This window comes from Carassius auratus, chromosome 21 (genome assembly GCF_003368295.1).
Source record: "Carassius auratus strain Wakin chromosome 21, ASM336829v1, whole genome shotgun sequence".
NCBI lineage: Eukaryota > Metazoa > Chordata > Actinopteri > Cypriniformes > Cyprinidae > Carassius > Carassius auratus.
Window position 1 is genome coordinate 9,915,904 of NC_039263.1, and position 13,461 is coordinate 9,929,364.

A 13,461-nucleotide genomic window follows, 5' to 3' on the forward strand; every position below is an offset into this window, starting at 1 on the left:
GCGCGCGAGAGAGAGACAGAAAAATTACTGTCCCACCAACCAACCTCCGCCCCTGCAGTCATGCCCCACTCTGGATTTCACTGTCAAGCCTCTTAAGAGAGAATACAGTCTGATTTAGCCTTCATTAAGACCGGTGGTATTTAACGTGAAAGCGATAAACGCCGACACTTCCGTGGTTCAGAGGATCTGTTTGCTGGCGTGCCTGCCTGCGTGTATATGTATATATGGGAGTGAACTGGAGAAGGCGAGGAGAAGAAGAAGAAGAGGAGGTAAGCACGCAACGAGCTAGCGAAAATTCATCCACCCCAGATAGTAGTTTATTTCAGATAACGACCATGAACACGCGCTTTCGTCTATTTGAGACCGAACGACTCGAAAACGCGGTTTTGTGCGCTCGTGGTGTCGTAGAGCTGCAGTTTGCCGGGAGTTTGACATGGAGTTAACGCGCGACACATCTGCAGCATAGTTCTGGCCTTGCGCTGTATCAGGCCGACACAACTGTGACTCACAGCCACGCAAAAGAGCCTGGGACTAGCGCTAATAACAGAAAATACCTTTGTTTTATGCTTAGCTGATATATGTAACGTTAGCTAGCTGCTATTGGAGGACTAACTAGCTTGCCGTGATGGAGCGAATACAACCTGTTAGCAACCTGGCGTGACTTGAAAACGTGGTTGTACACATTGAAACTACACTTTACGTTCTCTGGATTTGTATGTCGTATTCATAAATTGGCTTACAATTCAGTATTTGTGGCCTAAGAAGAGGGCAAGCACCTGAATGAGGTCGGATGCAGTGTTGTGATGCATGACAGGATGTGTTGACACTGCAGGTCAAGAGTAACACTGTCATTTAACCCCGCATTTCACGTGGCGCCCATTAAGTGTTCTTTTGACCTACCAACAAGTTTGGACTAATCACAAGAAGTTTGCTGTTTTTATAGGGAAAAGGCAGTTTATATGAATTGTATTAGTTTACTTTTTTATTTATTTTGTTAATATCTATGTTTGGCGATAAAATTAATAGCATGTTTTTATTTAGCAGATGCTTTTTATTAATAAGGTTTTTCAGTATACATACTATGGTGACAGTATAACTACTCATACATATTTATTATTATATTTCATATTTATTAAATTTTAGTCGTATTTTTACAGGCAAAACAAATTGTATTATTATTAATCTGTAGTTCTCATCTGGGTTGTTCATGAACAGGAGATTTTACAGTCTTAACAGTTAAACGTATTGATTTAATAATATGAACACAAACTGTGTAGGCCAACAACATGCAAAATTATTGAAGTCAGCATGAAATGAAATCTATTTTGTAAATGCATGTTGTTTTACTGTAAACGATTTGTCCATGTATGTTAATTTTTTTTTTAATTGAAATAATGTAGTCTGCAATATCACATTGATAAAAATAAAAAAAGCCACATCTCAAAATCCAATCAACAAATGATGCATAGAACCAAGTCCCTGTGCTGAATTTTTTATTTTTTTAAAAATGTTACACTTGGATTTCACAATAAAGAATAAAAGATCTGCTGTACATTACATTGCAACTTTAAAATGACTGGCTTAATAGAAAAAAAAAATGTAAATTTGAAAAGGTTTACATTTGAAGATGAGGAAAAGTCACACAACCTGTCCATATTGGTGGCCACCTAAATTGGGTAAAGTACTTGCAGGATTTTTTTAGTAAAAGTATAACATGTAAGCTATTATAAACAGACCATATATATTTTTAGACCCTGCTTTAAAGGTTCACAGTTTAAGTTTAAAATTGTATCATACAATGTCATAATATTTTGATCTGAACAAAACAATTACATCTGTTCAATATCAATGAAAAGTAAATTGCTTGCAGAAAGAACATGAGCACATGTGAACACACACACGTGCATGAGTATCAGTGTGTGAATGCACCAGTGGAGAAAATTAAATGGAAATTCATTCCAAAAGTAAAAGTTGGAGTGTATAGATATTGTCCTTTCATAAATGCGACCTATATTTTGGTTCAGTATAAAAAAAAAGAATATGCATCTTATTTTCATCTAATTTGATTGACATGTGTCTGGGGTCATGGGGGTATATATTTAGCAAAAGCCAAAAAAACATTGTATGGGTCAAAATTATAATTTTTTCTTTTATACCAATAATGATTAGGACATTACGTAAAGATCATGTTCCATGAAGATATTTTGTAAATTTCATACTGTAAATATATCAGAACCTAATTTTAGATTAGTAATATGCATTGCTAAGAACTTAATTTTGACAATTTTAAAGGTAATTTTTTTTTTTTGCACCGTCTGATTCTAGATTTTCAAATAGTTGTATCTTGGCCAAATATTGTCCTATCCTAACATACATCATTGGAAAGCGTATATATCCAGCCTTCAGATGATATATAGATTTCAAGAAATGGACCCTTGTGACTGGTTTTGTGGTGCAGGGTCACATGTGCATTCATTTTGTAACCATACAATAAAATCAAGTCAGAGAGCCTGGCAGCATTGCCCTTCTATTGTTCATGTATTTTAAATGCAGCATAGAGAATTAGTTACATTTACTAATATACTATATATTTTGTAATATACTATATATTTTTTCTGGATCATATCTCTCCACTGCTGTTTTCCATTAATGTTAGGATTTAGTTCAGTCGTAATGGTCTGGGATGTATTGAAAAATACTATTTTCTGCCCTGAAACAGCTCTTGGGCAGAGATAAAATTCAGGCTAGTGGTCCTGTCGGCAGCAGCTTGCTAAAACAGGCCAGGCCATTTTGACTGTGATTTAGCACAGCATGGCCTAGCAGCATGACTGTAATTCAGGCTGGGCCAAGCTGACTCATGTACCACTGAGAGCTGGATGGCCGTGGAGTGTGTGTGGAGGGAGAGGGTTCTAGCATCAAGTTGCTCAAGCTTTTTCTTGTCATGCAGCATCATAAGAACTGTCAAATACATTAGCCAGAGCAGAGAAAGGTTTTGGATGTGATGAAGAGTTGTTATTACTTAATCAGGGTTTTAGTTCAAGTGACTTGACGTTTTGCTCTTGCTTTCAAAAGGCTGATTTTAAAATTACTAGTGGTCGAACTATATAATTTTTTTTTTTGACAGCTGATGCCAATATCCTGGAAAGCATTGGGGCCAATAGCCGATGTGTGTGTGTGTGTGTGTGTGTGTATATATTTTATTTTATTCCTATTTAAGAACTTTGAAATAATTTGACAATGGATAAAAAATAAATGTGTAAAATAAACATAATTATACTTTAGATGACAAAGTATTTTTCACAAATAAATAAATATTTAATAAAAATATAATTAAAAAGGAAGTAACCACTGTAACCAACAGGGCCCTCAGTGTTCTGGGAAGGTTGTGTGCATAGGGAATCATATTTAAAATAAAGCCAAGGTAACAGTCATTTTACACAACAGCACACAGTGAAAATTACATAAATATGACAGTGGGCGAATGCATAAAGCGCAGCATAATTTGAAATCATGAGTTTAAAGTTTAAAGCATTCTATTAACATGAGCCAACCGTCACACAAAGAACATGCGATCATGCTGGGAACACACACACTTCACAAGATCTCACAGCTGGATTTGAATAAGTTGAATAAGAATATTCATTAGTCATTCAAAGATTTGTTTAAATGAAATAAATGCGTATTTGCTTAATGCTGATGGCAAACGAAAAGTATTATAATGTTTGGCTTTCTATTACTAATAATATAAGTTATGTCATTATAATACTTTTTGTATACATGAATTCCTTTGTTTAACCATTCCATCTGATTATTAGACCGACTTATATTTGTATTAGAAAGAACTGTTAACAACGACAGTAAACGAGAGAGAGTGTGAGCACTGTGCGCGCTCGGGCGCTGCCATTCTCAGCGCCTTCAAAATAAAAGTCCCACCCTAACACATTGGCCGATGCCGATATTTGAAAAATGCCATATATCGGTCATGGCGATATATCGGTCGACCACTAAAAATTACACTGTACAACATCATTGTTGTTGTCATAGCCACGTTTCTTAGAACTGGGATTTGCATGCAGAAACATGAATTGTGGGCCCATTGAGAATATCAGGAACATGCAGTTTGTCACCAAATAAACTACTGTTTTCTCATTCACAGTCGTGTATTGCTTTTGACACCTCATTGTGCAAGGGTTTTCAGATATCTTATGTGTGTTGTGATACTATCACTGTGTTTAGTCTTTTAGATTTGTGCTGCCAAAACAAAGTAAGAAAAGCATAAAGGTGACATGATCAAGCAAACTCAAATTCCACTTTATATATTCTCATTGTTTCTTTTAATAAGGTCTACTCTATGAACAAGCTAAGTGCATTGTAAAGGTATATAATCACATAAGAAATTGGAGAAGCCCTGATCTAATTTCTCTGCTGATTCTACCTCGAGTTGCTTCATTATATGTCAGTTACTTGTCGTTTTTTTTTTTATCCATAATTTCTTACTGTACAATAATTAATTACTTGAACACTCCTCCTCAACAAACTGGAGCAGGTACGTGCTGCACTAGTATATTTGTAGTTCCTTTGTTGCTCTTGTATAGAGGTAAACCTGTAACCTTTTCCAGAAGCTGAACCATTAGGTGACTGAAACCATATTGTATGTTTTTACTATGTTAGAACCTGATGAAGCATAAAACATGACCATTTAATATTAATGATTCACAGTACCGTATTGAACTATTTTCTATATTCCTGCCACCAGTGTTACATCAGAAAGACTTCAGTTCCAGTTTGAAATCAGATAAACTAATCATGCTAGTCCTCCTTCATTAAAATGTAACATTAACAGCGAATGTGGAAAAAAAAAAGTTCAAATACTTGTCTTCTTGTAGATCTTTTTTCAGTTGTTTATGAGCATCTGATAGCCATCAAATGTTATTGTTCCTCTTGCATGTACTGGCTAAGAAATTAAGTAAAGATCAATTTGTCTTATTATTCAAGATTAGGCTTGGGTAATCGAGTATTGATTGGAACCGGGACTAGCTTTGCGATTTTCCCGGAATCGTTCAAAAGTATAAATTTGATTCTTAGTTTCGATTCCTAGTCCACCGACCAGAAGGAGAAGAAACCATTGAACACCAACGAAGAAGCGTCCACCGGAAGTGTTGGCATAATCAAACGAGTCGAACATGGATCGCGTGCGTCGGCGGTCCTAAGTGTGGCTTCACTTTCGTAAACAGAACGCAATCTCGCCAAAATGCAACATTTGCATTAAGATTGTTTTGTGCATAGAAGAGTGTACATCGAACATGATAAAGCACCTCCGAGTTCATGGAGTAGAAATCCTCTTCTTTCTCCTATTTATCTGTTCAAGCTCCTTCCATACCCAGCGAACGTGTTTTCTCCTCGGCAGGAGATAATAATATTATCTGTCCAGAACGCTCGCGCATCCTGCTTGAGAAGGCAGATATGATCATTTTCCTAAACAAAAACTGTTTCTGATTTTATACTGTACCTGCTGCTAATCTATACTGGGTGTTACAAGTTGTTTCTTATTGTAGGGCCCTAAGATTTCCGCGATGCATGGAATCCAGTCATAAAAACGGAATTTATAGTTTAACGCGGAATGTCACAGAATTTGCCAAATTTTGAATGAATTAATCAAAAGTTGGTCATTTCACTTACATCAAGTCGCGATACGGACCAATATATGTAAATATTAAGCCGGAAAAGTCTATTTAAATATGAATCCTGCATGTTCTGCGTGTCTGTGTAAATGAATGGCGCAGAAGCGTGGCTTCGTTCATTACACACGGAAGCGCTCGTGGTGATTTCAGCTTCTGTCCTCTCACTAAATGAGGATGAGAATGATACATGAACAACATCTCCAGAACTGTTCTGAGAGTCACTTCATGAGCATTTGACCGTTTGATTTGAGTAAAACTAGCATCATCACATATAGTGGACTGTATGTTACAGAACTGTAAAGGTATTCACGTCAACCTGTCAAAATAAAAGTCCAGTTTACTTTAAAGACAAGTGTTTGCCATAAATGTTCAGCAGAATGTACATAGCCTACTACTACAAAATATTCAAACATAATTTTTTTTTAGGTTTAAATCACCACAACATTTCTTCCATGTTTTATTTTTTAGTAGTAAATCCCCTTTGTTTACCAAAAAATAAAGTCTGCTTAATTTTCAATAATTAAAGAATTGATGTTTTATGCCTTCATTTGATAACCAGAAAAAATGCAAATACACAACAGAATTTCTGAGCGGGAAAAACATTTTATAAGGCTATTTAAGGAAAAAAATGTTTTTATGCATTTAAATTAGATGTGCTAAAACACAGAATTAGGTAACAATAAAACATATGGTGAATAAAAAATCTAACATTTAATAGGTCCGTAAATATGTTAATTTGTAAAACTTTTAATAAATTGATGTGAAAATGTAGAAGTTTTATGATTTTAATGAATTAGACTTGCTTTTCAATTAATACAACTTAATTTAACCATGAAAAAGGAGTGGAGAAAAAAAAATGTAATCCAGAAAAATTTAAACGAAATTTGGAAAAAAAAAAGGAATTTGGGATAAAATAAAACGGATTTCATAGGGCCCTATTATTGTTTATTTGCTATTCTGCACCAGGTTAGCCCATCAGTGGGGGCACGGTAACATGTTCAAGTACCTGCAGCATCATACACTCATGTGTAAATGTGTTTTCATGAGGTTTTCAAAAATAAAACCGAGGAAAGTATACCCCTGTAAAAATATATTCATAATTTATAATATTTATATTCAAGTTCATAGGTTTGATATTTATATTGTAGTTGAAAACAGCCCTGTGAGAAATTAATTGTGAAATTCATAAAAAGTTACAAGTTCATAGAATTAAAATTGATGGAGAAGGTCAGACTATTTCCTTCAGAAAAACCGCTGGTTAGCTAGATCATTTAAAATATCCTAAACTTCTTTTGATCCTGCCTCTTAAAAGAATCTGAATCGAGAATCGTTAGGAACCGGAATCTAAACCGAAACAAGGAATCGGAATCGGAATCGGAATCGGAATCGTTCAAATTCAAACGATACCCAACCCTATTCAAGATGTTAATAAATATCAAAATATGTCATTATCCTGAATTCTTTTTGCCATGATAATTAGAGATGTTCCGATACCCTTTTTCTCTTCCCGATACCGATTCCGATACCTGGGCTCAGGGTATTGGCCGATACAGAGTACTGATCCGATACCTGGGTGTGTATCTGTATATACAGCTGTATATACTACTGGCCCTGTGTAAATTGCTAGAATTATTTTAAGGTGTGCTTCAGACTCACCCTTAATAAAACATGAACAAATACATGGTGAACTACTGTATTTATTACAGTATTTTTATTATCTGACATGAATTTGACAGTAATATTATTTATTTTCTTAAGTGAAAAATAACTTCATATGCAGCCAAAAATAAACTAAAAGTAATTTTAGTTTTACAATATAACTGTATTAAAAACTCCAACAAATAAGTCTAGGAATATAAAAAATTATATATTAATCAGATAATCTCTTTACAACAAAACAAGTAAAAAAACAAGCAACTGTCTAGGCATAATTATTATTATTAATAGAGATGTATTATTATTACTACATAGAGACATGGCTAAATCTACTGTAATCTACAACAGTAGCTCAATATATTGTCAATTTACTCACGTTAAACCGAACAGTTTTCTCAAATGAAACGGTAAATTCTCATTAAGTGTGTTCGTGTCCTCATATTTTAACACACGGCAGAGACAACAAAACAGCGAGCTCCCGTGCATCTGCTCCCGTCACCCACAGAGATGTAGAATTTGCAGGAGTAATATTTAAATAATATTTTGCAGTTTAACATTCACAGACACTAGTATATATATTCGGCTACATTTTGGAGCCCTGCGCTTGAACTGATAGCAGCTTACGGGTACCGAATATACTCAAACTTACTACCGGTACTACAGATACGCTGGTATCATCACATTTTTTTAATTTTCAGCACCGACTTGGTAGTGAAATGGCAGTACTTCTGGCATCCCTAGTCGCCGTTTTACTGTCTTGGTCCAGTATGAAATACTGCTAAACAGCGGACATACTGCTAACCACTGACCTATAATATAGAAGTGGCTTCACTCTCTGTTGGCAGTTTAGAACGTGATGAGAGATCCAGTCATATATAGATCAGTGCTGCTAACGCATTTTCATTTCATCGTCGCTGCTCAAAATAGGGGTTGCTTCTGGCAACACAGCACAACTTCCTGTGTTTGCAATGCATTCTGAGCAGCGAAGAAGAACCATTCAGCAGTTAGGCAAAGCTAGCGGTCATAACTAGGTCTTGTTTAAGAAAATGCTATCGAATCGGCCAGAATGAGTTCTGGTATCAGTGATATTTCCGATACTAGTATCAGTGATATTTCCGGTACTAGTTTCGGAAACGGAACAACTCTAATGATAATCGTGTATTAAAAATCTGATATCGTGACAGCACTAATAGTGGTATTTTTATAGAGTTGTCTCAACAAGGAACATGTTGGTTCAAATTGTACATTTGCATTAAATTATGTTTCAGTGATTGATTCCTGTATCATTTGCTCTTTGCTGGGTTTTCATGCCAAACACTGTGATGCTGCATCTCTGCTCCATTACAATATTGGATTATTTCGCCTGCTTTAAACAGATAATGTTAAGCCATGGTGAAATTGGATCTGATGGCTTTAAGAAATCCGCTTAACTATTTTAAAGTCGCTGCTCATTGAAGGTTTTCTTTACTATATCAATGGCAGCACTATTATTGACATTTAAAGTGGTCTATCTACAGCACCTCAGCTTGGTTTTGTTTACTGATGAGTCACCAAGGGGATGTTACTTTGCCTTCTTGAACACTTCATAATGGAAGTTGCAAATCAATTTGAGGGTTTTTTTTTTTGTGCTACATAAAAAATGCACTTAAAAGCAGGAGCATTCATGAGAAAGAATGAATCCCACAAGAGAACCTGTTTACAACAAGGTAACATGATATTTCAGGGAACTATGCTAAACTTTCCCACTGGTGGCACTTGCGCTACTAACTTTTTCAGTTACTGGCGCAAAACATGATTTGGTCGCACAAATTATTTTTAGGAAGCCACTCTGGATAATAATGAACAATAATGAAACTGTATTGCATACAGATGTGCTTTTTATTTTACTTGTCATCTTTTAAACCACATGCCTTCTTGTTTTATTTCTTACAGTACACACAGTGCATTGCTCCGTCTTGGTACCTTAACCCAGGGCCGCAGCTGGGGTTAGAGGGGCCCTGGTGCAGGTTGTACAGTGGGCCCTGTTTGAAATGGTTTAATTTGTACTGTATGTTCATTCTATTTATTCATTTGTGCTATTTACCTAATGGTTAAGTTTTTTAAGTTTGTAGGTGTCCAGAAACTAGTTTAAAATAGTACGGCATAGTCTTCACTGTAAAATAAAGTACAGTCAAACCAAAATGTATTCAGACACCTTCAACATTTCTCACATTATCACAGTTTATTTGCTATAGTTTAGAAATTGGTAATAAAATATGACAAGAACTCAGAGTTAAACTGTGTCAGAACAAATTAATCTTGATAATGTCAGATAACTTTCATAGAAAGATATGTAATGGAATCAAACTAAACTTCAGACAACTGTCAGTATGACAATATTTACACAAATATCCATACTTTGTTGAACAGTTACCAAGTAAGCAATGCTTAATTTGGTTCAGTCTGTGGTGTGAAAAGGTTGCATTAGCAATTAAAGAAAGAAACACTAAAGAAAAACATGGTCAGGTCCCTAATAAAATATATATATTTTTAAATCAATTTCACTGGTAGTCTACAGTATGAAGAATTTTTGTGTACAATATTTCACAGATCAGTCTTCACAGTTATTCAGTCAAGTGAGTGATTTACTTTCATTTTCATACATTAAAGACACCGACAGCAGAGCTAGTAAATTAGGCGCGTTCACCTTAAAAGACAATGAACGCATCCCATGATACACCTCCGATTTGTTTCTCAACCCTTTACTTTCACTTAAGACATAACCACAGACTTTTTCGAACATAGTTTCCAAGACGGGTATTTTGACATACTTTGTATGTATATGTTGTCGTTACAAAAGCAAGAAGACTTTGAGACGCGTCTCTGCTTGCGCCCTGCACATCAGAACACCACGGTGCTGAATTGAGCTCTTGCGCTTTTCGCCCCCTTTTCTGTTTGTTTAAACTGTGATTTGTATTTGTTCATTCAGGTGCAGGAGGACGCGAACGTCCTGAAGGAGAACTGGATTAAGTGTTGTTTTCTGTGAGACGCGGCTCTCTCGAGCGCACCGAACACAGAGCGCGAGTAACCAGCTACTCAGTTCAGCTTTCCCGCATCTTTGAATGCTTTAAACTCTTTTGAATGTTTAAATTGGCAAGCCAAGTTGATGTGTTAAATGCTCGGAGCACGTTATAAAACGTATTCTTAAAATACACATTTCTGTTTCATTAAATTATCATATTAAATCATAGCATAACACAAAAGTAGGTACAAAAATAATCAGTGATACATTTGTGACCCCATAAAAATTTGTGTCGCAATGGCATTTCAAAAGGTCGCACATGTGACCATTTTGGTTGCAGTGTAGTACCCTGTATTTCTTTCAGTGTCAAGGTCCAGGAAAGTATGAAAAGCATAATCAGAATCGTCCATTTGCCATGAATGATTCTATCGTAATTTTCTGGAGTGACAATAATACTTTTTGTACACGAAGAAAACAAAAATAATGACTTTATTCAACAATTCCTCTCCTCTGTCTCTCCAAATCAGCGTAGCGCCATTTTGGCAATTCTGAGCAGTGCGCAGACAGATGAACTAGAGTATTAATTAGAGAATTAATAATTAGTGTATGCATTAATTCACACTTCAAAAATCAACCAGCAATTGTAGACCATTCAGGGATACTATGCTTTTGGGACATAAATACTATGTTTTGGGACACGCTTATTCTCATCGCACATATTATTTAGGATGGATAGTATGAACATTGAGAGGGCTAGACTTTGAAACTAGGGGTGCTCTGATCAGGATTTTTGAGGCCGATCACAGAAAGCGGTATCAGCCGATTCGATCACTGATACCGATCTTTTTAAAGCCTTCTTTTTATTACATAGTAATTTATAGTGACGATTCAATCAAGATTTTTAGACATTTATTCATTTCAATTATTCATTAATTAAAAATTATTAATTTCATGTTTTGAAAATGAATTCCTCTCTTAGGTGACTCTTGTGAGAGGAGGGCCATTTTTCAAAAATATGTATTTCTCACCTGCTTCTGATCTGTGGCTATTTACCACAAACACAACATTCATCCATTATTTTGATTTTAAATCCAAACATTGTTACTTAAAATGCTTTTTCAACAATGTGATTTTTTTTTTACACAGTACAATAATACAGTCTTTCATCAATTATTCAATGCTTTTTACCTTTGCATTTACGTTTAGATTTATATATTAAGTTGCTAAAGCAAAACATTTAAAAAAAAATTTTTTACGTTATCACAAACATTCTAAATTAAAACTTAACACTGACAGAAACAGTCAGCTCTAATTAAATCTTTATTACAAGCAATCCTGCAGTTCATAACGAACTTTAAGAACTTTAAAATTATTGCCCTGTTTATTTATGTGCTCTTTTCATTTAAACCTAGCCAAAAAACCATTGCCTATGTGTTGGTTGTGAAACATAGTACATTTTAATATGCATTTATGGTGTAATTTTGCAAACAATGCGTTGTTACTTTAATTCAACGTGTACGCAGAACAGCAAAAAATAGACTCTATGCAGAAACTATCTCTGCACTGCTGCAGATGCACCACTCTTAAACGCACTGCCAGACTGCAACCGTGTGTGCAGTGTGAATGCTTTAATCCATTAACATACGAACGGAAAAAATATGCATCACATACGCATTGAAAACAGAGTAATGTAAACCTAGCATTATGTGTGTGCGCAGCAAGTGTGCATGAGCGCACGGTCTTTAGGAAAGCACGTGAGCGTTGAATGGTTTTAACACTGGCAAGAATTAAAAAGAAAAAATGCAATTTATAAACTTCAGTGATGATGTGACACTGCCTCGATGGTGCAAGTGACAATTCCAATTCACATTTATTTTCCTCAATATTTAAATTTTGGTTTGCAAAACTTTATTTTTTTTGCACAATAATAATAATAATATATGCTGTTAGATGCGTTCGAGACCTGTTTTCCTTTTAGGGTTGTCCACAAATTTCATTTTAGGGTTGAGTCTTTATATTTAAATGTTAGAAAGTGAGTATTTTCATTTTACATGAAGGCTTATCCTGATAGTTAGCAAGTCCTCATTAAACGTGCAGTGTGTCACCAGTGCACGCAAGTGTGTCAGAGACTAAAGGCAGTAGAATAGAAATGTAATAATTTTGTATTTAACAACAACAAAAAAACGTAATGACATTAGACTGAAATACATATTTTGCTAAAATATTTTGCATCCAAAAGTGTAAGCACTTTTGCACAAATTTCTTTCCACTTTTGCAACAACACCATAAATCACACGTAAAGTGTGTGTTTCAGAAGTATTGACAGAGTTAGTATAGAGTTAGATTTAGTGTTTTTTTTTTTTTGTTGGATATTTTTTAAAGGATCCGCTGTTGACTAAAAAAAGATTGTTTTTCTCTCAGGTGTACTGAAAACACAAAATGTTTAATTACCTGTATCTAATTAGAGAAGAGCGAGGGAAGGATATCATCTCTGCTCTGTCAGGTCAGGGAAGTGTGAAGCATAGACATCACTTGTTTGTAGTTTCAATGTTTGTATAAATGCATTAAGAATGGCCTGTCTGTGAACTATGGCTTTTATCCTTATGCTCGATCACTGGGTTAACTCTCTAATAGCATCCTATAGGTATCCTGTGTCATTCAGGATGGTTATGCATTATATCTGATTCTCCTTGGAAGAGTCACCGGCAATGTCATCCCCCACACACGGCGCAGTAAACACGGGGGAGTGAGCTCAGTATGCAGTCATCACTGCTGCTTCTCACATAATCTCTTCATCACTCTAATTTATGGTGCTCTTTCTCTCTCAGGTTTGATTCATCTAGAGGCACTCAGTGGGAGGAGCCATGACCGAGGGGGAGGGGCAGTTCTACAGCGTTCAGGTGGGTGACTCCACCTTTACGGTCCTCAGAAGGTACCAGCAGCTCTGCGCCATTGGATCCGGTGCCCAGGGTATCGTCTGGTGAGTGTGCGGCTGGATTTAACAGAGTTTCATCTGACTCCATGCTAATGATGTCATCATTCCATTAGGCATCGGCTGTCTCCATTTGTCAGGAGCGCAGCAGATGTGTTTTTGTCATTGACCTGAATGTCTCATTAGAGATT

General features: G+C 35.7%; 1 protein-coding gene across 2 annotated transcripts in view; it reads left to right on the plus strand.

Annotated features, from left to right (window-relative positions):
• Positions 1–13,461, plus strand: part of LOC113038415 (mitogen-activated protein kinase 9-like) — a 25,399-nt gene continuing 11,938 nt past the window's right edge. For both annotated transcript variants that reach the window (XM_026195799.1, XM_026195800.1), the window contains exons 1-2: positions 1–269; positions 13,167–13,318. In XM_026195799.1, the coding sequence (XP_026051584.1) occupies positions 13,203–13,318 (116 nt within the window). In that variant the 5' untranslated portion in view covers positions 1–269; positions 13,167–13,202. The remainder of the gene's footprint in view (positions 270–13,166; positions 13,319–13,461) is intronic.